At 34.9% G+C, this 27,494-nt stretch overlaps 1 protein-coding gene across 2 annotated transcripts; it reads right to left on the reverse strand.

The window, feature by feature from the left end:
• Positions 1-4,521: 4,521 nt before the first annotated feature.
• LOC128674978 (uncharacterized) lies at positions 4,522-27,494 on the reverse strand. Of its 2 annotated transcripts, XM_053754012.1 has the most exons (28): positions 27,256-27,494; positions 26,003-26,145; positions 24,507-24,668; positions 23,906-24,101; positions 20,440-22,614; positions 19,056-19,196; positions 18,265-18,405; positions 17,632-17,789; positions 17,353-17,423; positions 17,075-17,166; positions 16,725-16,985; positions 16,021-16,206; positions 15,498-15,625; positions 14,835-14,996; positions 12,818-12,904; positions 12,115-12,313; positions 11,850-11,975; positions 10,774-10,902; positions 10,232-10,441; positions 9,937-10,143; positions 9,772-9,865; positions 9,315-9,407; positions 8,132-8,277; positions 6,919-7,159; positions 6,478-6,645; positions 5,859-5,946; positions 4,871-4,976; positions 4,522-4,731 (listed from the first exon to the last, which is right to left on the reverse strand). In XM_053754012.1, the coding sequence occupies exons 1-28, from the start codon at positions 27,427-27,429 to the stop codon at positions 4,576-4,578; spliced, it is 6,240 nt and encodes a 2,079-aa protein (XP_053609987.1). In that variant the 5' UTR covers positions 27,430-27,494; the 3' UTR covers positions 4,522-4,575. The 2 variants fall into 2 exon arrangements, with proteins under 2 accessions (XP_053609987.1, XP_053609988.1); XM_053754013.2 differs by lacking the exons at positions 4,522-4,731; positions 4,871-4,976; positions 5,859-5,946; positions 6,478-6,645 and having other exon boundaries at positions 7,020-7,159; positions 8,172-8,277.

Raw genomic sequence — 27,494 nt, forward strand, 5'->3', positions numbered from 1 at the left:
ACATAGTACTTTTTCTTTAATATTTTTTTCAACTATCAATTGTGGTGTGTTGAAGAGTTATATACATATGCAGCGAGATGGATGCTGCAGTCTCGACACAAAATGCAATCTGAAGGGTATGTTTCAGCCCGTTTGTAGGGAATAAAAAAATGAAAAAATCCTTTTCTATCAAAATTTTCAATTATTGTGATTTTGAGACTAGTGAACATTTTTTATCTTATTGAAAGGCAAATAATTTAAAATAATAATTAAATACTTATCAATTAGTTCTCTTCTTCTTGGAATTTAAGGACGAAAAATCAAAATATTTTTTTTCTCTTCGACTTTCGCATTTATATTAAAGTATGAATTTTTGGCAATCATTTTTATACACACCTTGGGATCACGGGCATCATCTACAACAAAATTCGTGTAATTTCTCATGCAATCATTTCCTAACCAACAATATACCCCGTAAACTACTCAAATAATGCTTGTAACCCAGAGTTCTAGGTGAGAGACGACACGTTGCGTTAACATGAAATTTGTGGCCTGCTTGTGACCAATACCTTTACCTTTTATATTTATCTATTAAAACCCGCATCAAAACGTTGGGTAGTTTTGATCTAAGCATACATAGGGACAGATAGACAGCGGCAAGCGACTTCGTTTTATACTATACACTTTTTGTATCAATTATTTTGTTTACCAACTCTAGTCTTCGTGACCTCAAAGCCATAAATGTAACCCGAAACATGCAAGGATGAGAGACACTTGTGGCCTATGTTGTCGCCATCACTTACACACGCACAGCGTCGTAAAGCATTCTGTCGCTCATCTAAAACGCCGAAAGTCTTATAAATGTATAATGTCGGGTTCGTCCGGTACCCGAGGGACACCGGTAAGTAATTCTTTGTGTTACCTTATTACCTTTGTTCAAATGTACAACGTCAGCGATAACAATCTCCGTAATATAGAAATGTTCTTAGGAGTTGAACGAAGACGTGCAGATGAGAGAGATCCTTTAAAAAAGTGGTCTGTGCGTATTTTTGTATTAACTTCGCGCTTCTCTGTGCTTCGGAAGGCACGTTAATCTATTGTCTCCGGTTGTATTTGCAGTAGTTAATAATAGTAATAGTATTAGGCCCGCACGCTCTTTATACAAAGAAGGTCAGAGCCCCACCAGTTATAATTGCTGATGATGAGGGCAATGACACTGCAATTTGCTGTGGCTACTTACTAGTCTAGCTGGATTAATATAATTTGTCTATTATCGAAAATAAAAACAATTATGTCTAAGGAGTATTTTATCTTGTGCCACTCCAGTTGGTTTGGTATTAACCAGCGTCGTACTAACCTCTGTCCGGTAGTCACTAGTAATCACGCAAATCCCTAGGTTTAGGTATTTGGCACGAACCCTGGCGTATACCTACGTAATCAAAATCTAAACACTGTTTATTTGACTGGCTGCGCTCTGAAGCTCTGCTCTAGTGAGAAAATTGAAACAAAAGTATCTACACTTTCCAGTAACTATCACTACCAGTTGGTGTTATAATTACAGCCATCGTGCTTTGCACTTGTGCTTCCAACGTTTTATTATTTTGAAGACCAGCGTCGTGGCTCACACCATGACATCATGCTGAGCGAAGACCATTTTAGTATAATATTTTAATATCTACTTATTATATGTCCAGTGTTAAATATGTCATGTTTTTTATTGTGCTATATAAACGTTTTTTCTTTCTTTCCATAAGTCGTGTCAGATGCCTGTAAGTGACTTGAATAAAATCTAACACCAATGTTAGCAATTACCACACTCAAAAAAGAAGAAGTAGCTACTTTACATGTTTTGTTTGATTTGGAAATATCAAATATATAATAATATTTCTACATAATATTTTCCGGTCTCAGCTTTTTGCACCTACTTATTTTGCCTACATATTTATCAAATCGCGAGGTTATTATTAATAATGTTGTAAAATTATTAATAATTTTCACCACATTAATGGATTTATTAAATCTCCTCATGTCGTTCGTTGTAATTATTAAAAAAATATACATTTTAATTTTTAATCATAGCGATATCTACTTTATAAAGCGTCATTGACCATTGACTTTCTGACCAAATCCTACGGGAATTGTGTACTTTTGGAATAAAAAGTATTTGTTTATCAAAGTTATTCACCTACTACTTAAATAAAAAATAACAGCTGTTTGAGTATGAAGAAGTAACAAACTTTCGCCTTTATAATATTAGTAAGATTACGCATAAATTCTTAATTTTATTATTTAAATTTACAGATCAATTCAGAAATGTCTATTTGACATACAAATGTAAGTGTTTCGTTTGAGCGCAAACACAGAGCAGGCGAGATAAATTGAATTCGCTAACGTGACATCACGGACGCTCTCGTTTTCCTGCTCCTGTGATAGGAGTTAGTGCGGGTTAGCAATTCACCTCTCACCATCGAATCGATTCGAAGTGAAACGCAGCGAACCAATGACATTGCCGTGTGGTTGTCGTTGCGTCACAATGGCGTAATGTTATTGGTTCACTGTGTCTCGTTTCGAATCGATTTGATGATGAGAGTGAAATGCTAATCTGCATTTCGCCTATACCGAACTGTGACAGTACACAAGTTAGGTATGTATTAAACCTATATCTAATATTTCCATTGAGTGGTGGTCCCAATTAAAAATGGGATAAAGGCCTGACAAAGAAGAAGTGGTTCTCTATCGATTCTTCACAAGTAAATTCGCCATGAAAATGTGTATGGTTTGGATGTGACGACTAACTTTTAATGCTTGACAAATACGCAGCCAAAACCCGAATAATCTGAGCTCACTCATTGATTGTCCCACAGCGACTGTCCTATAGTTGCTAGCAGCGACTTAGCTTCGTATTTTTAGCAGCGACTTAGCTTCTTCTCGACTCGAGCTTTACATTTTTATCAGTTAGTTCTTAGACTAGTTCATATATCTAAAGTCTAAAATAATTTCTAAAGGCATTTCCTATCTCTACGCCTTGTATCAACTCCTTAATAAAAGTAATTCTTAATATCACTAATACTTTTTAAAAAAAGTGATCCACAGCCCAAATACATATAAAAATAAACTTGATACCAAAAATAGAGGATTAAAGATGTGAGACGAAAATACATTGAAGTGTACAATAATAAATCGAATTGGCAATTGGCAGGCTTTGATCTCCTCATACTTAAGATTTATTTACAAGGTCGTATCAATCACAGTCACATATCTGAAAACCCGACATTTTCTTTCCAATGTTCCATATTTTGAACAGAACATTGTTCAAAAACAATACTTTTTTCGTTATAAAAACATTCGGACACGCCCCTTTTTATGTTTTTGAATAAATGTTCTGTTCAAAACATGGCGCAGCATTACAAGGGAAAGAACCATTCGTCGATGTATGGCAGAATTTGGATTGGGCAGATTCAGCGTAAGACGAATTATTCTTGGCCCTTCCGACGATATACGAATTGAGATCTTGGGTAGAAGATGTAAAATGTTGAAGGAAATAACCGGTCATTGTATAATTAACTATATTCAATAACTTGATTCCAACTTATTTAGAATGATAAGGATTTTGTAAAACTTGTTATAATAATTATGAGTCGTTGGTTGTACCATGGCAAAGTGTTATCATATTTCTATTCAAAGAATTTTGATGTGGTGCCTTTGGGGTGCAACAACAAAATAAAAGTAACATTTTCATTTATACGGAGTTTGTCAGTGGGGTTGAAGATATCTCACCAAACAAATCTAATGTTTCTGAATCTTGTAATCTGTAAGTACAACTTATTTCAACGTTGGATGTGTGCATTTGGCGACGAGAAGATAAATTCGATACAGTCAGTCACAGATATAGTGACTGACTGTATCAGATTTAACTTCTGTCACTTCCATTGTTTTTACTCTTCCAATATTAATGTTTTTTGCATATTCTTCTACTTATCTTTATTTCAGATCATTAATGGTATGATAATTTATTTGATTTGATTTGATTTGATAGACTTGGTGTATATATCCATTCAGCGAGGTCATCTGTCTACAGATGATAATAGTTGATAAGTATTATAGTTTGATATTAAATCTATCAATTTGTATAGTGACCTTAGGTGATGTTTAAACAAACAATTGAATATAGCCTATCTATGTAGATGTTTGTAAGATAGAACAAAACTCAGCCGTCTCTAGTCTCTATTACTACAAGTCTAGTGATGTGCCCCAGAACTGGGATGGAAAAGGAATTGGGAACGGCACATCACTATACTGGTCGTAGCAAATTGTGTAAAACAAAACCCTGAGATGATTTTATTGTATGACTTTATTAGATCAAGTCTATGTCTCACTAAAATAATAAGACAAAGAGTATGAAGAGACTTTGTGGTGTTTGATGCACATACTAATATCTGTTCGACTCCGAAATTTACTATTACGTTTCTAATCTGTATGCTTATGACCGAAAGAAAAATACAACTTAATACAATGAACAATATAATTAAGAACATACACGACAAACAACAAAATAACAATAATGGTATTAAACTAATAAAATTACCAATGCCAAATTTAATATATATATGCCTCCGATGGTTCCTTTCTAAATTCATCTGCCCTTTTTGCCTTCACTTGTCGAGCCATCGTATATAAATTAACCTTTATGTCTGGGTATGACGCTAGCAGATCGGTCCAGTCGTGTAATTTAAGATATACGAGGTCAACAACCTGTAAAAAACATGTCACATTATCTTTACTTCCACTTCTGGCCCACCATTTAAAACTCATTATTACCATTGCTGCCCTGACCATCAAATACGATTGAATTATTTATCAAATGTTGTTACAAATCTGACCGTCTACGTACCGTCCGCGTGGTGTAAGTGAATTGGTATCGCGTGTTGGGAAACAATCCAGGGACGAACCCAAAATACCCGTTCGTGCTCAATAAAGAGAGGAACTTCCTTTCAGTGCTGAAACATATCAAATATTTTAGATTTGTTTGTAAACAATTTATTGCACAAAGAAAACACATTCAGTAAAGGAAGTAAGTAAGAGAAGCGTACAAATGCGGACTTATACCAGAGATTTATTTCATTGTCTTACTAATATTACAAATTGTTCGGATACATAGAGGAAAGGTTGATTATTGATGTTTTAGGGCCGGACTCGACACGAACTGTTCTAAGCTATGCTATGCTACTCGTATGTGAGCACTACTCGAGTTCGTACCTTAAACACAGCGCCATCTACTTAGTAACAAATAGCTAAACTATATGTCTTGTTTAGTTTCATACAAAGTATAATAAACTAAAATTTGATCTTTTGAGTTGCATAAAGGTCACTAATATTATTGAATCCATTGCGGTGACGTCACTGAACAACGCAGAACAAAGCAGAAATTGTATGAAAACTTTGTAAAACAACGGGGCACAATGGAGTGACAACGCAGTTGCACAGTCGCAATGCAATATAGTGCTCTATACAATTTCTGCGTTGTTCTATGTAGATTCGTTATTGGAGACGACAGAGCAATGTGGCCGGGCTCATAATTTACGCGGCGCGGCCTCTTCGTTCGGTGCTTCCAACCGCGCCCTTATCAATCTAGTTATTATAAAACCGATTCCGAACCGATGAGGTTATGATTGTTACTTAACTTTTTGGATTTTGATTAAATTTTATAAAAAAATAAGGCGAATGCTGCTAATTTCGAGTCGAGCAGAACCTGGATTAGTATCATTTTCAAATACTTATGTTAGAAAAGATTGCCAACATAAAACGTGAATATTTGCATTTGTATTTGACTAATTCATTCTGAATGATTTCTAAATTCTATATAGTGATAAATTAATTACGTTTGAAAATTTAACCACTTTTCCACTTCGCCTTCATGAATAAAGTACATAACAGAATTAATATCACCTTCTTGGACTATGCAGTTTCCTAAAACATAAATGGATTTTATCACTAATCTAGTCTAAAACTATTACAAAGGAGCAATCTCCGCAGATTTCTCCTCTCAATATATTAATAAAGTCAGCGACGAGCCTTCGTTATGTAAGAAAAGAAACATTTTAAACAAAATATCTCGAAATCAAGAAAATAATCTCAAGGCAACACGATAAAATAAAAATTTTGTTGTCGTTTATCACGATTAAGATTTTACAACTATAAAAACTTGTATGATAATGTATCTAACATGTAATTTGTAAACAATATCTTAAAGAAAATATTAAGTAACACGTAAAATTCGTGCCACGCGCAATGTTGGGGTTCCGAAGGTATTTTTTTTTTCAAGAATTATTCTTTGTCATCATTTTCTAATATAACACGACATAATTGTTTTTGAAATTGCAGAATGACATTCATATCTAGCGAGATGCGTATTTATTTTGATCGGATTACTTTTCTTCTCATGTAAAGATATTTAAAATGTAAAAAATTACTAGGAGTAAAAAATATCGCATTACTCACCAGGGAATATCACAACTCTTCCAACTCTGGCCACTAACTGACTAGTAAAATAATCAGGTAGTCGTCTAAAAATGGGTGGCGTTAGTATGTGATGCAAGTATAGGGCTCCAAGGATCTCTTCGCGAAGGCAATGAGGTGCCTGGTGTGCCAGTTCTGGCAGCCAATTGCCTGAAAAAAAAAAACATTTAACGTTTGCATTATTATGTTCTGGCTTTGAGGGAAGCATTGTAATTAAAAAAAGGCTGGTGTTGCAGGCGTTGATAAGTTGTGGTGACCACTTACCATCAGGCAGTCCGTGTGCACGTTTGCCTATATGGTAGTGCCTAGTGTAAAAAAAAAGGTATATTTTGCAATTCACTGGCGAGGCTGATTCAGAGAAGAATCGTTTTTCGTCATTCATAATAATATTATGTCATTCATAATAAATGATGTGAAGCCTACCTCTTTGCCGATCCCACAACTGTTTGCAATACTCGGCCACACATCGAAGCAGAGTCGGGGAGAGCCCACTGTATTCTAGATACTTGGACATAGTTATGACGCTGAAGTCATACTGGTAAAGTTCTCGAAACTTGGTGTATACCGCACTAACAGCCACGCTCATAAGCCATATATCAATCATGTTTATTATGAAGCATATGAAGATCTTGTAGTAGATTTGAGATACGGTTAATTGCATGACCTGAAAAATGTGCGCACTAAGGGCAGGGTCCTTGCCATTAAATGTTATACAGGGTTACTGGTATCTAACGCTTAACCTTTCAAAGGCGCATAAGGTATATACAGACTAACATCTATGATTATTCTACGACTTTTGTTTACACCTAATAAATACATTTTTTTTTCTTTTTTTAGTCCTAATGTCGTTTCTATAAAACGTTAACTCTATGTTCGATTCAGCTAGGTACATAATACTACTGTACTGCCTCGTGTTGCTTGGCTTTTAATAGAGTTAAGATGTGTAGAATAAAATACAATCGCAAGTAAGATTTTTTTTTATATGTAAAAAATACGAATATGCGAAAATTCGTAGAATAAAAGTTGCATGTTTTCAATGTACCTAAGTAGTCTTTAGGAGATTTTGCGTTTGATACCAGGTAACTCTGTTTACGAAAAAATTCACGACAAAACCCTGCCCTTTCTTGAATCTGCAATTTACATCGTACTATTATTATAAATGCGAAAGTTTGAGAGGATGTATTGTATGTTTATTACTGTTTCATGCAAAATTTACTGGGCGGATTTTTATGAAATTGATACATGGGTTGAATATAACGTGGAATAACATATACTTTCTATCCCGAAATTCCCATGGAAACGAAGCCCGGGCGCAGCTAGTATTATAATAAAAATGACAGGAATGCGACTAGGTAGATTGTCAATATTTCCGTAGGTAGATCACAGTTTATAAACGACTAATGTGTAAATTTCATAAAAGCCCATGCCGTAGTTTTGATTTTGCTTAGGATGGCAAATGGCAATAGAACAAGCGAGTCACCATGGTATGAACAAGATGACCGCTGCCCAGAAACAACTGCAATACCTGGAGCATCACACGAAAGTTGGCGGCCTTTCACGAATTTGTGGTCCGATCGGGAATATCGCGTCGCAGAAACTTAGGCTTTTTATGATCGTACTGATACAAAAAACTTACACAATCCAAAGCATAATGTGTGTGCAGTAATATTACGAACGTGAATGCTACAATGTAGTCCGCTGCCCAGTGCTTTGGAACGATAAAAGTAAATATGAATTCTCCAGTGTTGGGGTCCTTAAAGTGGCGTGTGACTCGGGCGCAACCTAAAAATTGAAACAATGCTTTGAAAACTCTTTATGGTGCGTCGACTGAAAAAACAAGTAGACAGAGTGATTAGAGCAGCCACATATGATAGTAATATTTCACATAAATATTACGCCTAATCCGTGCAACGTTAGCGCTCGCTTCTCCTGGATTATTTTAAAGACGCGTTTATTATTATTGTACATTAAGTAGTACTGGAAAAAGAGGGCATAGCTCGGGCTCGCCCTCTGCCTAAACAAGTAAGCGGAATAAGACCAGAACGTGTAATAAAACAAGTTGTACTCGGATTCCTAGCTAACTCAGTCTGAGCTGACTTCGCAAGTGAATAAGTAGCAGCTGTCATGCAGTTTTGTTCGGTTTTCTTCTGCAAAAATATTTAAAGATATAAAGCTTAATGAAAGAAACAAAGATGGTGTTAAATTTCACTCTTGAGTATGTGAGAGCACCAATGTGGGTGTCACTTCTCGAGGGACAAACACTTGGTTAAATAAATGCTACCAGAGAGCAGATAAAATCTTTTTGAAGAATTATAATTTCTATTTCCTTATATCAATCACGTTCGGTTAATAGGGTTCTCCATAAGGAACAGCTATCTTATCAATTTGTTTTTTTATTTTACAACGTTTAAACACAAAATATCATTATATTTTACTACGTTTATTACTGACGTCTCGTCAAGTTTAAATTTTACTGATGCTCTATGACGCAAGCAAAATTTGATATCTCCAAACTATGATTAATACAAGTGATACTGTTTCGACAAGCCACATCACGTCACGTCACAAGTATTAATTTACCTTTAGAAATAATTCCAACATCCGTCAGAGAAGTTTTTTACATAGACCATCTAGGTTCAAATCGGAGTACCTAGGTACTACTAATTCCATGGTTCAAATAAGCTATATCTATCATAGATAGAAGGGCCCCGCGCGCGATGTATGTTTTCACTGTCAACAGTATAGGCCTTGTTCACGTTGATATGATTATCTAGGAAACCTAACTCTGCTCGCAAACTTAGCATAAAAAGTACACTTACCTCCTTTTCGCTGATCAGCCATTGCCCATTCGTCGTAATCGATGCTTCTATTATAAGCAGCAGTAATATTTGGAAGTGATATCGGAAAATTACCTAAAAAAATTAAAATGTCATGGTTCATGTACATAAAAAAATGTGTTTCTATTTTTAAATAAATATCAAAAGCTTTAAAAATAGTTTTAGAATGCATATTAAGTGTATAGGCGTAAAATCATAAACTATTCGTTTATCCTACTAATATGTATTGATATCCGTAAATGACTTTCGTAGGTTACAGCAAATTTTCTTCCGCCTTCCGCTAGCAATATATATACATGGGTTTTTATGTATGTATATTGCTAGCGTTACAGCCATTCTCGAAAATGGCAGTAGCGATATCACAAATTGTAATTAGGCAAACTTACAGAAAGTTAGTACTAGTTTAATTGGATAAAATGACTCGACGAGTATCACTTACGTTCTCTACATGCAATATGTATCCATCCACAAGTCATTAGATGTATTAGTAATGTCAAAATTAAAAATTTCAGTGCAATCGACGCCCATTGGCTCTAAAAAATGACAAATCAAGTAAATTTTATGAAAATTTTAAAAAGCAAAGGCAACAATTATTTAAATATACCTTAAAGGATCTGCAAAAGTGTTTATAGAAGTCGTAAAACTGATACAAACGGAGCAACCTGGCCAACCGAAAAACCCAAGAATTGAACAATAATGAAAGTAAAGGCACCATCAGTGACAATAGATTGACGTACAACCTCCAGTCTTTAAATAACCGAAGCCCCACTTTATTATATACGCATTTGTCGCCGACTATTTCAATTTCCAACTAAAACAAAGAAGTCAGAAAAGCCATAAGTAATTAAGAACTCCTTCTCATCAAAATCTGAGAAACTGTTAATTGATACTGTACTTACATTGTAATATTGAATGATAGTATGAATTAAGTGTATGAGATCAAAGATGACCATGATGCCGATATACATTTCGATAGAAGTGGCTTCCTCAGGCAGGATGAAGAATATCGCAGTGAGACAGGTAGCGCCGGCGGGCGCGAGCAGCCACGCCACGTACAGCCACCGGTAATACCAGTTGCCTCTATGTGCTTCCTTTGCTGAACGCATCCACTGAAAGTAAATAAGACTTTGTTCAAATTCAATATTAAATTCTAAATGTAAGAATGATATATTTCATAAATATTAATATTGAAGTCAAAAATAATGTAAGTCTACTGCCGACTTCTGAAGCGCAGATGGAGAATGTATTAATTAGTAAATAGTAATGTTTCCATTTAATTACAACAGCACTTAAATAGTTGCCTGTTGCTGACTAGATTTGTAGAAATAACGGATTCAATTATGTCAAAACTATTAATACTTGCATGCAAATAATATCAGCAGACAGGTACTGCGTTTGGCGCAATACATATTCATTACATTTTATTGAATTACAAACTTACTGGCAGTCTTATAGTTTTGCGACCTCTTAATATGTATTTTATAGTATTCATCGGGTTTTCGTAGAAAACTGTTTTTGTTGCCAAATAGTCAAATTGCGATTCTGGATTCTCTTTAATTTTTCTTTTAATCTGAAATAAAATTTTAAAACAAATTGGTCACCGAAAAATTTTACCTCAATTTTTGTAACCGCAAACAACTAACGGTAGCTTTTGGATAAGTTGAAGATAGCTTGTCAATCGAACATCTCAACGGATGTAATATCTAACAATTTAAGGTACCAAAAAGTTGAAATTACATGTGGCCTGTATTAATTCAGATAATAACACTACTGACCGTAGGAATAATATTATCGTTAGTACCATTAATAGTACTGCTCAATGTTATTACTGACACTACTACTTAGATTATGTAAGGTATTAAATGAAATATATAAGAGGAAAAGCTTATGGCTTCGATTGCTTCTTATTCCTTTAGATATTCTGGTCGTTATGCAATATCATCTATTAAACGACTACCCCACACTTGACGTATTTGTGACCAGTAACTCAACGATTAGGCGTGTCGTAGCCTATACTTTTTTCAATTCTGAAAATCATTAAGTAGTTTGTAGTACCTATGTGATTTTATATGATGTCGAATTTGAGCTTTAACAAAAGAAATTATGTTTTTTGTTTGTGTCTGGAGCATGTAATAACGAAATTTAACACAGAAAACTTGTAAATGGATTTATAGTTATTTATGTTTAGTGCTGTGTGTGCGTGCTGTGCGTGCTGGGTTTCTACATAATATATGTTAATCATGTTACAAATTATTGCCTGATAAGTTAATAATAATCAGGGAGCAATCTATGACATAATTATGAGGATATCAGCAAAGGTACCGATAGTTGTGGCTATAAATAGTAAGTTTTGTATGAAAGTTAATTGAATGGATTTACAGTTTAAATTACCTCCACTGCGTATGCAGATTCATATATCACACTTATGAACCTGGAACTTTTTGACCATGGACGCAATAAAAAGGAGACTTCTTAACCGCTGGACAATGCAATGGTGAGTAAAAGTTGAGATCTTACGTCATCAGTGAGTTGCTCATTGAACTGCTTGATCGTCAACTGTAACACATCAGCGTACCCGTCTGCGTAGACGCTCACTTTGACGGGACGCGGCGTGGTGCCTGTAAGCTGGCCGAATATGGCTCCCTAATAAGAAAATACCTTATTAAATATACAGGTACAAACAGGTACAATTAGTTTTTGATTTAATTCATAAATGAAATTGTATAATCATTGTCCAACAATGGTGATGTGATATAAAAATGGGCGTTGTCGACGGAATCACCTTAGTCAAAACAGCCAGTTTCTCTCCGCCCTGGGTCACCACTACTCTGCCTCTATGGACTACGTATATAAAAGGCATTAGGTGCTTTTCTTTCATGATTTCTGACTTCGATAAAAAGTACATTTGCAGACTCTGACTTGACATCTGTCGTTGAAATTGTTCTCCGCCTTCTAGTAAGCTGTCTAGAGCAGAATAAGTTCTGAAAATGTATACATATGCGGAAATAACAAGATCGATAGATACAACTAGGAGTTATATGAATGTCTTCAGACTAATTAAGGCCTTCAATGGGATGGCCATGTAGAATTCTTGGAGGACGACAGAATACACAAGCGTCTTTGAAATAGTAAACCCGACGGGCGAGGACCCTTTGGTAGGCCGAAACTCAGTATGTTGGATGGAGTGCAGCGCCACATATTAATGTGACATTACAGCCGTACGTTACGTGCGTACAGTTTCTGTCATTGCCCAGAAATCTGGCCAATGACAGAAACTGTTGAAACAATTTACTTGACCAGGCCAAGGACCGCGGCTAGAGTGACACTATTGAGGACATTGATGGCACAATTATGATTTCGGCCTGATGTTCCTCAGTTGTCTCGTATGGGGCTCTCATCAGTAAGTTCTGACGTCTCCTTTAGGTAGGCAGAGAATCAGGAAAAATTTTAAGATAACAAGCGAAAATAAAATAAGTGATACGTACGTTTTGTAAAAATAGTAACTCAGATCTTGCCTGAAGATCACACCCAAGCGCTCAAACGTTAAGGTATGTACATTTAAGCCTTTGGTCCTAAAACAAATAAAATAAGAAAATCATTTTTTTATTATTATTATTTCTGTGTATACTTTTCTTCTCTTGAAAGAGGGTAATATAAGCTACTAAAGCGGGCCGTAGCCAAGCAATAGAAGCAAGAAACTAAATGGAAAACCCAGCAGAAACAATTATTATTATTATGTTATTATTTGTATGGAAAAAAGCTTATATTATCCCTTTACCCAAAAAGACAAATCCTTCATGTTTTTCTGACTATCGCCCTATTTCCATCCTTCCTTTCCTCTCAAAAATTCTCAAAAGAGTGGTTCAACTACAGCTCAATTCATTCCTTATTAAAAATAACAGTCCCTTTCAATCGGGTTTTCGCTCAGGCCAGAGTACTCAAACAGGTCTTGTCAAAATCTCAGATGATATCCGTTCTGCTATGGATCGAATGGAAGTTACAGTACTTTCACTTTTAGATTTCAGCAATGCGTTCAATACCGTCGATTTTGATGTGCTTCTTGGCATGCTATACTCTTTGAACATATCTCCATCTGCAATTGGATGGTTTTATTCATACCTGCATGGTCGTCAACAATGTATTCGCATGGAGAATAATCTTTCTTCTTGGTGCCCTACATCCAGTGGTGTGCCTCAAGGTGGCGTGCTATCTCCCTTATTATTTGCTTTATTTATTAACTCTATTACATTTCAAATTCAATCTTCTTTTCATCTATATGCTGATGATCTACAAATTTACTACCATTCCTCATTGGATATCATTCCGCAGGCCATACATTGCATCAATGATGACTTGTCACGTATAGCGGACTGGAGCAGTTCACATGGACTTGTAGTTAATCCCGTGAAAACTCAAGCGATTATTCTTGGTAGCTCTCGTCTTATTTCTAGAATTGTCTAGCCATCACTTCCTCTTATCATTTTTAATATCATCACTATTCCTTTTAGCGATAAGGTAAAAAACTTAGATAGATAAGGTAAAAAACTTAGATAGATAGACATTTATTTGTAAAAACTTAGGTATAATTTTCGACAAAAATATGTCATGGGCACCTCGGATTGCTGAAGTTAATAAAAAAATATTTGTTACAGCTTTCCTTCCCTTTGAGACTAAAATCACGCTTGCTCAATTTTTACTTCATCCTATACTTGATTATGCTGATTGCTGCTATCTGGATCTCACTGAAGAGCAACTAAATAAACTTGAGCGTCTTTTAAACTTCAGCATTAGATTCATATTTGGTTTACGTAAATATAATCACGTTTCATCTTTTCGCAGTCAACTCAAGTGGCTCCCTATTAGATACCGTCGTAATCTATATATCCTTTCACTTCTGTACTCGGTTTTTTACAACCCTTATACTCCTCTTTACCTCAAAGAACGTTTCAATTTTCTCAGTGAGGTCAATAATCGCGAGGTACGACATAGCGTTTAACTCCTTTCGCCTAGTTATTCCTATTCACGTGTCCCAGTTCTATTCCCACTGCTTTACTATCCAGGCTGCTCGTTTGTGAAATGCATTGCTGGCTGAAATTCGCAACGCCCAAATCTTTTAGGAAGCAAGTAAAGTCTCATTATATTAGTCTTCTTTAATCTACTATATATTTATTCATTGTTCTATAACAACAACATTTACGCTTGTCTCTATGTTTATGTATTTCTCCTATATCTTTTTATTTAAATATATTATTTTTTTGTCTATTTATTTAATACTGTTAAGTTTACTGCACCCTCTTAGTCTACTTGTTCCTTTTTCCATCCAAAGGTTGGCTGTATGTAATAATATTGTATTAGCGATAAGTCCGCCTTCGCACTCATTCATTATGTTTGAATATCTTGTTGTAACTTATAACTCCTTTGTGAATGGTGCAAAAAAGAGTTTATCTATCTATCTATCTATAGCAGGAAAATAAAAGGAAAAAGTTTTATAATTCAATTTACCTTATCCACCAGTAGCTGAAGTGAGCCATCGTTCGCTTTATGATTTTCTGATCAACTCTTTCGGCATTCAAAAAGTACCGAAGTTGACTAACGCTATGGTGGAACAAGGTGTCTGTTCTCGATATGAGGATCAAGACTGTCAAAGAGTATGCTACGACGAACCTAAAAAAGAAGAAAGGTTGTGATAACTAATTTGAGGAGCTCGATTGCGCAGTGAGGAGCTCGATGGCGCGCAACGAGAAGCTTGATATAACCAGTGGTTCGTACACTCGATCTAAGATATTGGCAGTTAAACTATTTTCGCATTGGTCGATCATTGAATGGGTGACCAAAAATGTATCTCGAGCTCGTGCTCCGGAAAACTACTTAACACGATAGTCTCAGCTGGCTCTAAATTTCTTAAATTTATTTTTCAAAAGTATTAAAATATAATCTCTATAATACTTTGTATCATATCTAAAACTTTAATAGTTACGCTAGAAACAATATATTGGTTTTCAACTTGGCATTGAAACAAGTGGCATTGGATATGGCAAGACCTATACTGAACACTCGACATTGATTCACGATTGTCGTTGCTGAGTTAACGTTATATACAAAACTTACCATCAATTTATCTGTGGTTACATCTTTGTGCAATATATAGTTGACGTGTTTACTTACCAATATGTCATACCAAGGATAGATAAGTTTATTGCAACGATTAAATTTCCATTCTGTTTAATCCTAAATCTACCCAAATTTATATTACTAAGACCAGATTGTGCCAAATTAATACTATGTGCAAATAGCTGAAAGAAAAAGAAATAAACTAAGTGTAAATACATAACCAGTAAACAGTCCTTGTGTAAACATAATAAAAAGTATATTAAGATGGTGTCGCCAATGCAAGTCTAACCATACAATGGAGTTACAGTACATGTTGCAGAATATAGCCTACAGGTACTGCTTTGGATCTCAGATGGGAAGGGATGTGGCGGGACGGAGGGGGACAAGTGAATTTGTCAAGTTCCTGCCCGATTCAAAAGATTTGAACCAGCAGAGGCGCGCAGCGTCAATGGAATGACCCTGTGCCAAGTCAGATACAGGCAGCTGCTTGCAACGGTATCATCTCCGGAGTCAGCCCTTCCGTCGCCTCATGTTGGAACTATTTAAGATGATGACTCTCTAAGCTAAAGATAATCACCATTTTCAACTGGTAATCAGTTGGATTAGGATCCATCTCTACATAAGTGGGCAACCAACATGTGTCAATTTTTTTTACACTGATAACGCTGTCATTAGAGTCGAAAGTGAACTCCACGCAACTGTTGATCAGAAAGTGACTGCCGGCGAGCGTCAATAATATAATGACTAGTTGCCATTTTGCTATCTGAAATTAAACAAAACCATTATAGTCGAAAAATATAAACTGACCTGATAAATTTTTTGATATTACTTAATAATTTTCGAAATAATGTCGAAATTATTTTTCATCATTGCTACTTCGTTGTGAAATACAGTCCTAAACATGGAGTTAAAAAAATAGCGCTTCTTTATCAAAAAGTAGGTGTAGGTATCTATCTATAAACGAGATCTTTCATTGTAAAAGTGAAACATTAAGTTTTAAGTTATAATATACATAGTCATGTCGTGAATATATGAATTGTATACCGATAGAAATGTGCAATAAAAAGTTTTGCGCTGCATATTTTATCATATTGCATCATATTTCCTAATCATCAAGACTAGGAAATATGACGAAATATGCAACACTCGATAAAAAATTGTTAACATAATTTTCGCTCTCCCATACAAACTGATGATCGGACTTATTACGGCAAAACGAAGTTTGTTTTGTTACTTCACAAGTAAGCACATGGCTCTGAAAATATACATTTTAAAGCTTACCTTAATGAGAACGCCGAGCGTCGACGGCCGGTCGGCTAAATAATCGAAATATCCAGTTAGAAGGTACAGATGAGCGAACTGAGTTGTAGTGTTGATAAGCTTCAAATAGCCGTCAGGTATGCTTTTAGAAAGTAATAGTTTTAATACACTGTCCCAAGGGATTAGGCCAATAAGATCCATTGTGAACCCGCGAGTGACGTAGTTCGTTATAGTTTTCTGTCTTGCAGTAACCAAAATACCTTTGTCGTCGTAATAGGCTAGCTAGAAGCAGACAATAGGGTAGCCAAATCGTTTAAAATGTTACTTTCTTCAAACGTTGCATTTGGTAATATTCAATACGTTAAACTTACAAACATTTTCAGTATAACATCCATTAAAGATATAGCTGTACATAAAGTTTTTACAAAATTTAAATGCCATTGGTAATAAACTCCACCTCCACCTAAAACAAGGAAAAAATGTTACGTAAGAAATCCTAACTTAATCTGCATTAATAATAAATACAAATGCATCTACGGAGTAGGTCATGTGATCATGTGTTCTCGTGGAAAAATCACGAAGGCAGATACGCGGGCAAACACTAGTTACAAACAGATAATATTCTTATAGTCAAGTATAAGATATTTACCTATTAATGCAGCCGCAATAATACCTAAGGCTACAGTTAGAGCTCTAAATGGCATCCAAAACTTCATAAAACTGAAAATAAAAAACATAGGTACATTGAACACAAACTATAACAAAGAACCAACAGAAACTGAGACTGTTGCTCTAAATGCGCTTTCCATATTAACTATCAAACCAGATAGATTCATTAATCTGACTTAAGGAGGTATACACGCGTACATACACGCCTATTTATTTAAATGATTATTTTAAACTTATATACATTTATACTCGTACTAACTTAGATTTAGGATTAACATGTAAATCGGACTCAAAATCAACGATATTCTTTCTTTTTTTGCGTTTTTGTGCTTTCGGCGGTAAAATTGGCTTTGAAGGCTGCATGGCGTATAGCGATTTTCGCGCGCTAAATATGCGCTCGCGTAATTTGCGCTGGTACTAAAAATAAAATCATAAAAAAAGATAAATAATTATTTTACATAATTTTAAAAATAAATTATTGGTAAAACATGACACGTTGGTAACTCAGTTTTAACAGTTGGTGCTATTTGATTGGCTCCTTATATAGCTAGCATAGATCAACATAAAGAAAAAAATATCCGAGGGATTGGGCATTAACATTATTATTTATTCAAATCTTTCTCGAAATTTTTAGAGGGAAGATGGGTTACATGCATGCGCTAGAACTTCTTATCTTCGTAGTCATAAATTGTCGTCAGGTAAATACATTTCTGCTTATAAATAATGCGGAAAACACAACATGTAATTTACAAAGTACATGTAAAATGACATTAGCTATAAAAAATGAATACAAAAAGCGCAATGGACGAAAAGTGCATTAAGTGTCATATAGTGTTCAACGCTAATGATGATGAATTATTTAGTAATTTGTATTGGATCAATTATAACTCACATCTGCATGTCTGGTGAAGTACGTATTATTCACAGAATCTAACGCTCCTGAGAATTCGTCGATTGTGCTTTGCAGACAGCCCCATTCATGAGGGTATCTTTTTGTGATATTTTGAAATTCAACGATTCCCATGTGTATTATCTGAAAATAACCTAGTAATAGAATGCAATAAAACAAATTTAATCTCCAAAAATATAATTACAAAAATTAAATTTTATAAATATTTGTTGATTCTGAGAAAACATTTGATCGTTCTGCGAAGCGGTCCAATGATGAAGTTAAGTGTTTTCTCAAAATTTGATTCTCTACAACGATGCCGAGTCGATTTTAAATACCAGCTACTGAAAACAAGAACCAATCCGCCATGGCAAATCGCAAATAAAAACAACGTGGAGTGCGCCATGGATTATGTCCTAATTATTATCAAGGCGCGCGTGAGGAGCTCGCGCATTTTCACCCTGTGATGCACCTAGCAGAAAACTTCAAGAGTGTCGCCTTCGTTGGTGCGACATTCGTACGTAGAGAACAAATGCCGCTTCTACCTTATTCTGGAAGAAGGGGCAAACTGTAATGTTGCGCGAGTAGGTGTATTAAATCATACGGCGTAGATCCATAGGTAACTTACCACTCTTTATTGTTGGTTATATTACCGAAGAGAAGAAGAGAAAAGACCTATGTCGCAAGACACCTGGCCAGGTAGAAGATTAGAAACAAAAAATTATATTGTGTAGATATAAGACTAATTAGTTGAGTACATAAAGGCTATAATAATTTTATTTTATTAAACTAACCTCGCAATCTGTAAGCGCAATATAAGTCCGAATTGAAGGCCTTTCAAATATTGTGGCTGCTACACTAATCATATCACCAGGCCCGTAAAATCTTCTCATAACTTCTCCATTTTCGTTGTGGTACTCACATTTCACACTGCCCTAAAATATATTACATGTGTACATACTAAAACTGACAATTATCGGTTTATCATTATTGGGCAAGCGAAGCTAATTAAATTTGATACTAATTAAACTTCTTTTTTATCTTATCTTTATTAATGCATGTTAATAATTTGAACTTTATATAATGTATATATTTTTATTTTTTTTTAATAAAATTAATTCTTATTTATAAGCAAATGAAAAATGAAACATGTAATTCCTAGTTACGAAAGCATGTATTTGTATTTATTACCATTTTGAAATAAAGAGGTTTTTTTATTTTATTTTTTTTTATTTATAAATTACACAACAACAACATATAGGGTATAAATTATTTTGAAACTTGGAACAATTAATGGAGAACCATGATGGTCGAGCTAAACTATTAGAAATATAGACACGACGCCTTCACAAAAGTTGTTTAGCCAGATGAGCATTTTCTGTTGAGGTATAAAAATTGAAGATGTGGAACAGGTGTTCCACATCAGGTGATGTGGACCCATGATAGTCCAGCTAAACTATAGGAAATAAAGAAATGACGACTTAACAAAAAATATTCAGTTTTATGAGCATTTCCTGATGAGGTATAAAAATTTAATATATGGAACGACTGATCCAGATCCGTAATGGTCCACTGTATATATAGAAGGTTGATGAGCGTAAAAATTAGTAGATTATAAGTAGTTGATTATTCCTGTTGAAGTATAAAAATTATTTGAAGCCGATATTCTCACTGGAAGTGGTGCCGGTGTTGTACTTATTCCGCTTTTACCGCTCATTGCGACTTTGTGGCTTTCTCAAAAGAAAAAAATTTGTAACTCCTCAAGTTTTTTTATACCGCCGCCCGACATACCAAAATACCCCCAATATAATAGGTATAAAAAAATGTTATCTCTAATAATTTTGACACCTTACCAAAAATTCGGCCACGCGAACGAAGTCACGGACATCAGCTAGTTGATTAATATTTATTTGAAAAAAATATTTATTTACTCTGAACATCTGCATTACACCATTTCACCTAATTTGGTCCAGTAAATTAGGAGCAAATTTGCTGTGATAGACAAAGGGTTTCATGTTTTTGTACGTAACTCGAAATTCGCAGCTGCAGTACAAATGGAGATGGAATTTTATGCCATTTTAAAACGGGCACCACTCGTCACAGTACCTAGTGAGATGTGAGCAGCAAACTACACTTTTTTTTTGTTATTAAACAAAAAGAAAAAAGTTTTCTACTTACTTGAACAATCCAGGTGACATTTTTACATAGAACTCCAAATAAAAACAACGTTGAAGATTTAGGCATTATTAAGTATTTAACATTGCAAGCCAGTTCTCTAATGAGTGCAGGGTCAGCGCCGTCCATGAGCGGTGAATCGCCAATAATATTCTCGGCCACTTCACCCTGCACCTTCCAGTAAATGTCATAAGGCTCGTCTTTTAAAGTATTTTGACGAAGGACCTCTACGCCATGGTAATATTTCCAATGACATACTATATACCTTTCTAGTCTTATCAGAAGGCTTTTGTGAATCGTATGATGATGATAATAATTTCTTAATGTAGTCACAAATCTTTGATAGCTCACCCTTTCTCTAAACTTTAAATACATGCCTGCCAGAAATCTAGATTTGCAGTAAATAGAAAGAAGATACCCATGATAAGCTATTAACATACGAATGGATATATCCAACATGCATTTTGGGTCAGCTTCGTTGAGTGCATGTTCAAATATAAACCTTATCGCTACCAAGATATGTTGCAAAGACTCCAGGTAACAATCTCTGTAAGATAAATTCGGGTTGTCACAGATAAAGTGTCCGAAAAAATATTCAGGACTCAATCTTTCAATGAGACGAACCAATACAAACACTAAATTGGCAATAATATACAGAAAAGAAAAATAATAGATAATTATTCCCAAATGTACCGGAAAAATATGATCTTCCCCTATACGCCAATTCCGCCCGACCTTTGGAAATAACACATAAATTTTAATAAGACGATTAAACTGAAAAATATAGTAGTACTGGGGTGTTCCGATCAAAAGAGCAATATTTTCAACCCACAATGCTGCGAGTACATCCATGACGAAGCTACATTCTTTGCACCTGAGTAACATCGCCGAAGCAAAATCTTTTCTAGCAGATTCATTGGAAGATACAGATGTGCACAAAGATACACAAATATCAGCGATGTAAACAAAATCTGTGAAATATTTTACAGTTATGAACCACGGCGGCAATTGTGAGCGTGATAAATTGGGAGGAAAGGTTATTAACACAATGAACACTACAATATTAACGAAGATATGCCAAACATGGTTAAATGTTGACTTTGAAGATAGAACCCACGGAAATTTATCATTGAGAAATATTGATTTCTTTTTTAACTGTGCATCATCGCACAAGACCAATTGTCCGATGTACTTGGCACAGTGATATATTGAATCTTCTGGAGGTATTTCGCTTTGGACGGAAATTCGTGATCTTTTTTTATACGCATCAACGCTATCAGACACTTCCCACCATCGTCGTTTTAGCCATTCTATGCCTTCATCCTCAGATCTATCTAAACCTTTTATATTTTGTTTGCAACTGTATAATGTTCTGGCATGTCGTATTTTTTCTTGTGCAAGTTTAAGAACGTTTTTTCTATCCTCAGGGTAACGGTGTAGACTTTTTAAAAAATCGGCTCGTGTAATATATAGGAGTTCACAATATGTCAAACATTTTACATATATTTTTCTTTTCATAGGATAAATAAAAAAACTGATATCTCCAAAAAGAGTGCCTCCTGAAACTGACAACAGTGGTGTCATTCCATCGTCTGTAGAAATGAATTGTACGATGCCCGATTTTATATAACATAGATTTGTATTTGCATGTGGCCCAACAAAAAATCTTGCACCGGGCAACTTGTAGTCCATACGTATTATTTCAGAGATGTACCTTTTGAAAGGACTTGATGTCTTTCTTAATGTAGGACTATGATAAAATACTTGCCATGTCAAATCTTGTCGGATATCAATTCGTAGATACCTTGGCAAGCCTGATAATATTTCAGGAGTAGAGATGATGCCACAGCGTTGATTCCACATTAGGTTGTAGAAACTTTCAACACTGCAATATGCTGTAGGAGAAACGTTTCTGCGCTTGGTTTCTTCTACGAGTTTACTAACATGCGGATGAAAGGTAGATATCCATCTTAGTGATAAAAGACCTTCGCAAAAAAACTTCGGCAGAAACAGAACACTATCGAACATATAGCCACAGATCATAAGAACGCAAGCTAACAAAAATTCCAACAGCGTAAGCGGTTTAGTTAGGTCAAACACAAATTTTATAATGAACGATAACATGTATTGGTATGCATAAAAGTACCATATGAATTTTTCGCTTGCAGTTTCATTTTCCTGGAAATAAAAACATAAATTACTGTGTAATAATTTTTACCTTTAATGTTAATCTAAGTCTTTATCTTCGAATAACGATTTCGAACAAACTTAATTACGTTTATCAAAATTACAAAATTACGGTATGTGAAAACCGTAATTTTCACATACCGTAATTTTTTACTATATTATCGATATTATTTAGCTCTTTACCTATTTTCATCAATCTAGGTCCACGGGAACCTATATTTGGTTTTCCAGTGAAACCGCAAACTTTGCGACATTCGTCACATTGTTTTATTTTTAGAATTGCTAATTCTTATCTTCTAGCCAAATTTTCACATTTAACCAATATAGGTTTCGATTTTCCTATGTAGTCGTAAAATTTGCGACATTAAATTGTCATTTTTTAACAAGCTTTAAATTATATAATTTCGGATTTTTCCCTTTATTTGCATTGTTATTTCTAAGTTCATGTCAAATTTCATGATTCTAGGTTAACGGAAACAGTTCAACGGGTACATAAATGGATTTTATTTTGAACGCGTTGACTTAAATTTAATTTTTTCACAGCTTCAAGGGACTATCGACCCGGATATTTCACGTAAATTTCAACTAAATACATATATGCATTCCTGAGAATAAGGACCTTGACAGAAGTGGTCCGTTTTTTCCTTTTGAGGTACGAAACCTTAAAATTTATTCCTCGGTGATGCTCGATCGAATAGGTTCCCGAGGTTTAATTTATTCTGTCATCCTATAATTTTGTTTCCATAAATATAAGTCGATTTGCAAATAAAGTTGTTATTTCCGTGCCTAAAAGAACTGTTGTATTTTAGGACCCAATAAAAATTTGCTGTTGTGGGCTTAAACCGCATATTATCCTGGTTTATACACATATTGTTATCAATTTGTTTGCAATTTTTAATGAAGAATCTTTAATGTAAGGCCCTAACCACTCCAGGAGTATACTCAATATTCTTTTAAACAAAACAAAACAAAACATTTCAAAATTTGTTCACAATTTATGGTGAAATCATTAAACTGAACACACATACATACCATACATACATAAAAAATATACACATTCGCATATATAACCTTCTATTTTCGGAATTATTTTAATATTTATCGTTTATAAAAAAAAGGTTATGAATATAATGACTTAAAAGGAGATCTAGGCTACACTGTCGCGTTAATTAGAAACCACTTTAGTCATTAATGAAGCGTTTAAGTCACCAGTATGTATTTTATGGGATCATACATCAATACATATAATTTAAAATAAAATAGTACTACTTGATTTTTTAACCTTTCTTGCAAATATTCTCCAGTCATAAAAGTCACTTGTCCTTCCACAGTTTGAACAAAGTCCATGGATTGTAAGCAATATCAGCATACATGTCAAGCAGTTCAAACTTATAAAGAAGGTAATGGTGTATCCCATGTATAGTTTCCAATAATTATGTGTACTCACGAGTTCAAAATATTGTACAACCCTGTAAATACTGCAAAATGAAAAGATTTGATGACTAATTTATGAAATTTGTTGTGTTAAAAAGTATTTGTTTTTATTTCCGAAGTATTAAATTCATGTGGTGATAATATTTTCATGAAATACATCACATCGAATAGCCACAGAATGAGTCCCTGCTGGCTGGCGACGAAAAAAAGAGGCCGTCCCAGAACAGGATGGTCGGACGATTTAGATGACACGTATAAACACAGGAGAAATAGAGGGGAGGGGAGCAGTAGAACACCACAGGCTATGGAAATTAAAAGAACCACATCATCACAGAAATACATGAATTTTTTTATTATAAATAATCATATTTACCACTTCAATCATTTTGCTCGTCCATATGAATAAAATAAATATAGCTAGTAAAGTTCAAGAAAAAAGAACAACTTACATAACAAACTCTATAAAACTTAAAATATTCGGCCAGAAAGCTATTACGCATTGGTCTGGGGCTAGCATGTCTTCGAAAGGTATCAATGACAACACGTCCAGTAAAATAAGAAATGCCGATTTTGGAAGGTGCTCTTTTCGGACTGCTTTATCTGTAACTTGTCTGAATATTACAGTAATTATTAATTAATTAAACCTAGTATTAGGTTAGCGTGGGCAGCCTACTCAAAAATTGACTACGTATTCAGAATGAACTTAACACCCGAAAAAAAGGCTCACGTCACACGACCAATGCGTCCTGCCGGTACCTGGGTTTCCATGAAAGGAATCCTTTATAAACTTAGAGTCACCCAAAGAGCAATAGAGGTAAAGATGCTTGAGGTTACTCTGAGAGATCTTAAGAGGAACGACTAGCTAACGTAACAGAGCAAAGTTACGGATGTCATCAAACGTGTAGCAAAGCTGAAAGTGCAAGGTGCTCGTCGAATGGAGGCCTTGGGGTGAAAAATGTTCACAAGATATACGTTGGTGTGATGACATCAAGAGAATTACTGGTATCACAAGACCGAAATGAATGGCATGGTATGAAGAAGGCCTACACTCCAGTTAAAAATGGCTGAAAAGAAGCAGAGCATTGAAGGACGGATAACTATGCGATTCATTTTAATTTAAACATTGTCCTATTCTACACCTACCTATCTATCAGCTTCCGGAATAAATATCTAATATTGATGATTTATATCATTGACAGCATTTTGTGCTACACTTTCTTTGAACCTATAGTGTGATAATATCAAACCGAGTGGAGATTAGAATTGGCAATAACTGATTTATATAGTTCCATTATGCTTCTAGTTGTAAATCAGGAAATGACAAGAATTCTGTTCTACAGCTCGCACTAAATTGTTAGGGTTCCGTAGCCAAATGCCAATTACGGAATGCTAATAGTTTCGTCATGTCCGTCTGTATGTCACACTTATTTTATTTGAAGCCGAGCCGTAACAAAATTATGCATAAGATTTTGAAAAATAAAATTATTAGAGGAAGCATATGTAACTAACTGCTACTGAGGTATGAACATATTTTTAGACAATATAGTATTGTGGGTTATCATTGGATAGGTCTTTAAAAATGTTGTGGAGGTTTCAAAAACAGTTTTTTATTATTTCATTATTTAGGGAAATATTTGCTTCTAAAGTAGTAAAAAGTCCTCCAAACCCTCTAATTTTTAAACTGTGCTAAAACAATCAGAATAAAAATTTAAATCATAGATCGCTCCTCGCGTCAAAATAATTGGATATGAATGTGTGAACAGTGGATGTAGTATGATAAAAAAAGATTTAAGAAGATAGAAGTTCCTTTACATCTTATTATTTTCGTGTGTTATGGCTGCATCGACCCCCAAAGCGATATAATACGATGATGGCATAGAATGGGAAACGATAGATTAATTTTTAAAATCTATAAAAATAGAGCCTTTCAAATTACATCACATACCTGTGCACAATGTGTAAAAATGTGTCCAAACAATAGATGCCATTAGCAAAGACACTGTAAAAATATTTTATTCCTTGAGTGATAATATTCGCATCCATGTCGGCTGTACAGTTCGTTATATCAAAAACAGCTTCTAACGGTCCCTGAAAGCATTCGTCAAAGCTTCAGTAGAAATCGAAATAAATATTTTATAAATAAAATGTTTTATTTAATTTCACATGTTGGTGTCTGTTTCGAATAAAATCTTGCAAGAGTCATGGATGAGAATGTCTCTACGCCGCCGTCCCCGCCCACACAATATAACTGATGCCAATGCATTCACTATTTAATTACAATACTTTATATTTTACTTTTTGACCATGGCTTCGCCCGTGTGAATTACGGTAAACACAATATTTTTGTAGTCCAATTGCTCCAACGTCTTTTGTTGTTTTGACGTCCGTCGACTTATCAACGCAGAATTGTGCGGAGCTTATCGTACGTATGATACATTGACGTTGGTCAATGTTAAAAGTTAAAACAACGGAGAACAACGGAGCGCTACATAGTGATGACGCAACGTGGAAATGGAGCATTGCTCTATAAATATATAATTATATTCTTGCTGGTCCTAATTTCACAGCTGATGGTTGGAGATGAATCAGCCCAGGATAAAGGCTATGAGTAACATCATCGAATACAGCTACCACAATAACACCGTGCCAGGAAGAGCTTCCGACATTCCATGAAAAATTCAAAAAGGAATTTGTATGAAACATCTCGTGAGCATATACAAAGGGCATTTTGCCTTTCAAGCCTCTTACGGTTGCCCCCCGTACAGTTGTTAGACAATGGCTGTAAAATAAATGTTTTTGAAAGAGACTGTTTTGTAAAATGACATGTCACGAAAGAGACAGTTTTCAACTAGGGCACTTAATGATGTAACCTTGTGGGGCGGTATATATATGGCCAAAATATGTAAGTGGGTTCATACATACAAGATTACATCGCTAAATGCCCCGAGTCAACATTTGTTTCTTTCGTAAAATATCCTTTTAGCAAACAAATTATTTCACAAACCTTTTGCAATATGCTTTTCTCGCATAATGTCACACAGGTGCTGTACATCGCACAATATCCATGTGAAAAAATTGAGTTGCCTTCAAAATGCTCCATTTCACACGGTTTTCATTTTTTAAGATAATTTTCTATATTTAAGTTCATAATCAATTTTTGTAGAGGAAGCCTTATAAAAATACAAGTAATGTTATTACCAGAAAGGACTTATGGATGACACAAATGAGCACAACCAACTGGAAAATAGGATTGAACGGTATGAATATGATATCACTCCAATGCATTTCTGGTTCATCATATTCATCGTCGTCCTCCTCGAATTCTTCTTTGGTACTCCTGTTGCTCGCACTCGATTGTGAAGCTGTTAACATTTTTGCGTTTGCAAATATATACGGTTAGGTATAACTTATCTGTTTTGTCCCGTAATGCATTTTGT

The sequence above is a fragment of the Plodia interpunctella genome, chromosome 13 (assembly GCF_027563975.2).
Source record: "Plodia interpunctella isolate USDA-ARS_2022_Savannah chromosome 13, ilPloInte3.2, whole genome shotgun sequence".
NCBI lineage: Eukaryota > Metazoa > Arthropoda > Insecta > Lepidoptera > Pyralidae > Plodia > Plodia interpunctella.

Excerpts from the sequence above, each read along its gene's own strand:
- LOC128674978 (XM_053754012.1), bottom strand. The coding sequence starts at position 27,429 with ATGTTAACAGCTTCACAATCGAGTGCGAGCAACAGGAGTACCAAAGAA. Across the intron at positions 22,615-23,905 it reads GGAGAATATTTGCAAGAAAG|GAAAATGAAACTGCAAGCGA; the intron begins GTTAAAAAATCA and ends TTTTATTTCCAG. Across the intron at positions 16,207-16,724 it reads CGCTCGGCGTTCTCATTAAG|ATAGCAAAATGGCAACTAGT; the intron begins GTAAGCTTTAAA and ends GTTTAATTTCAG.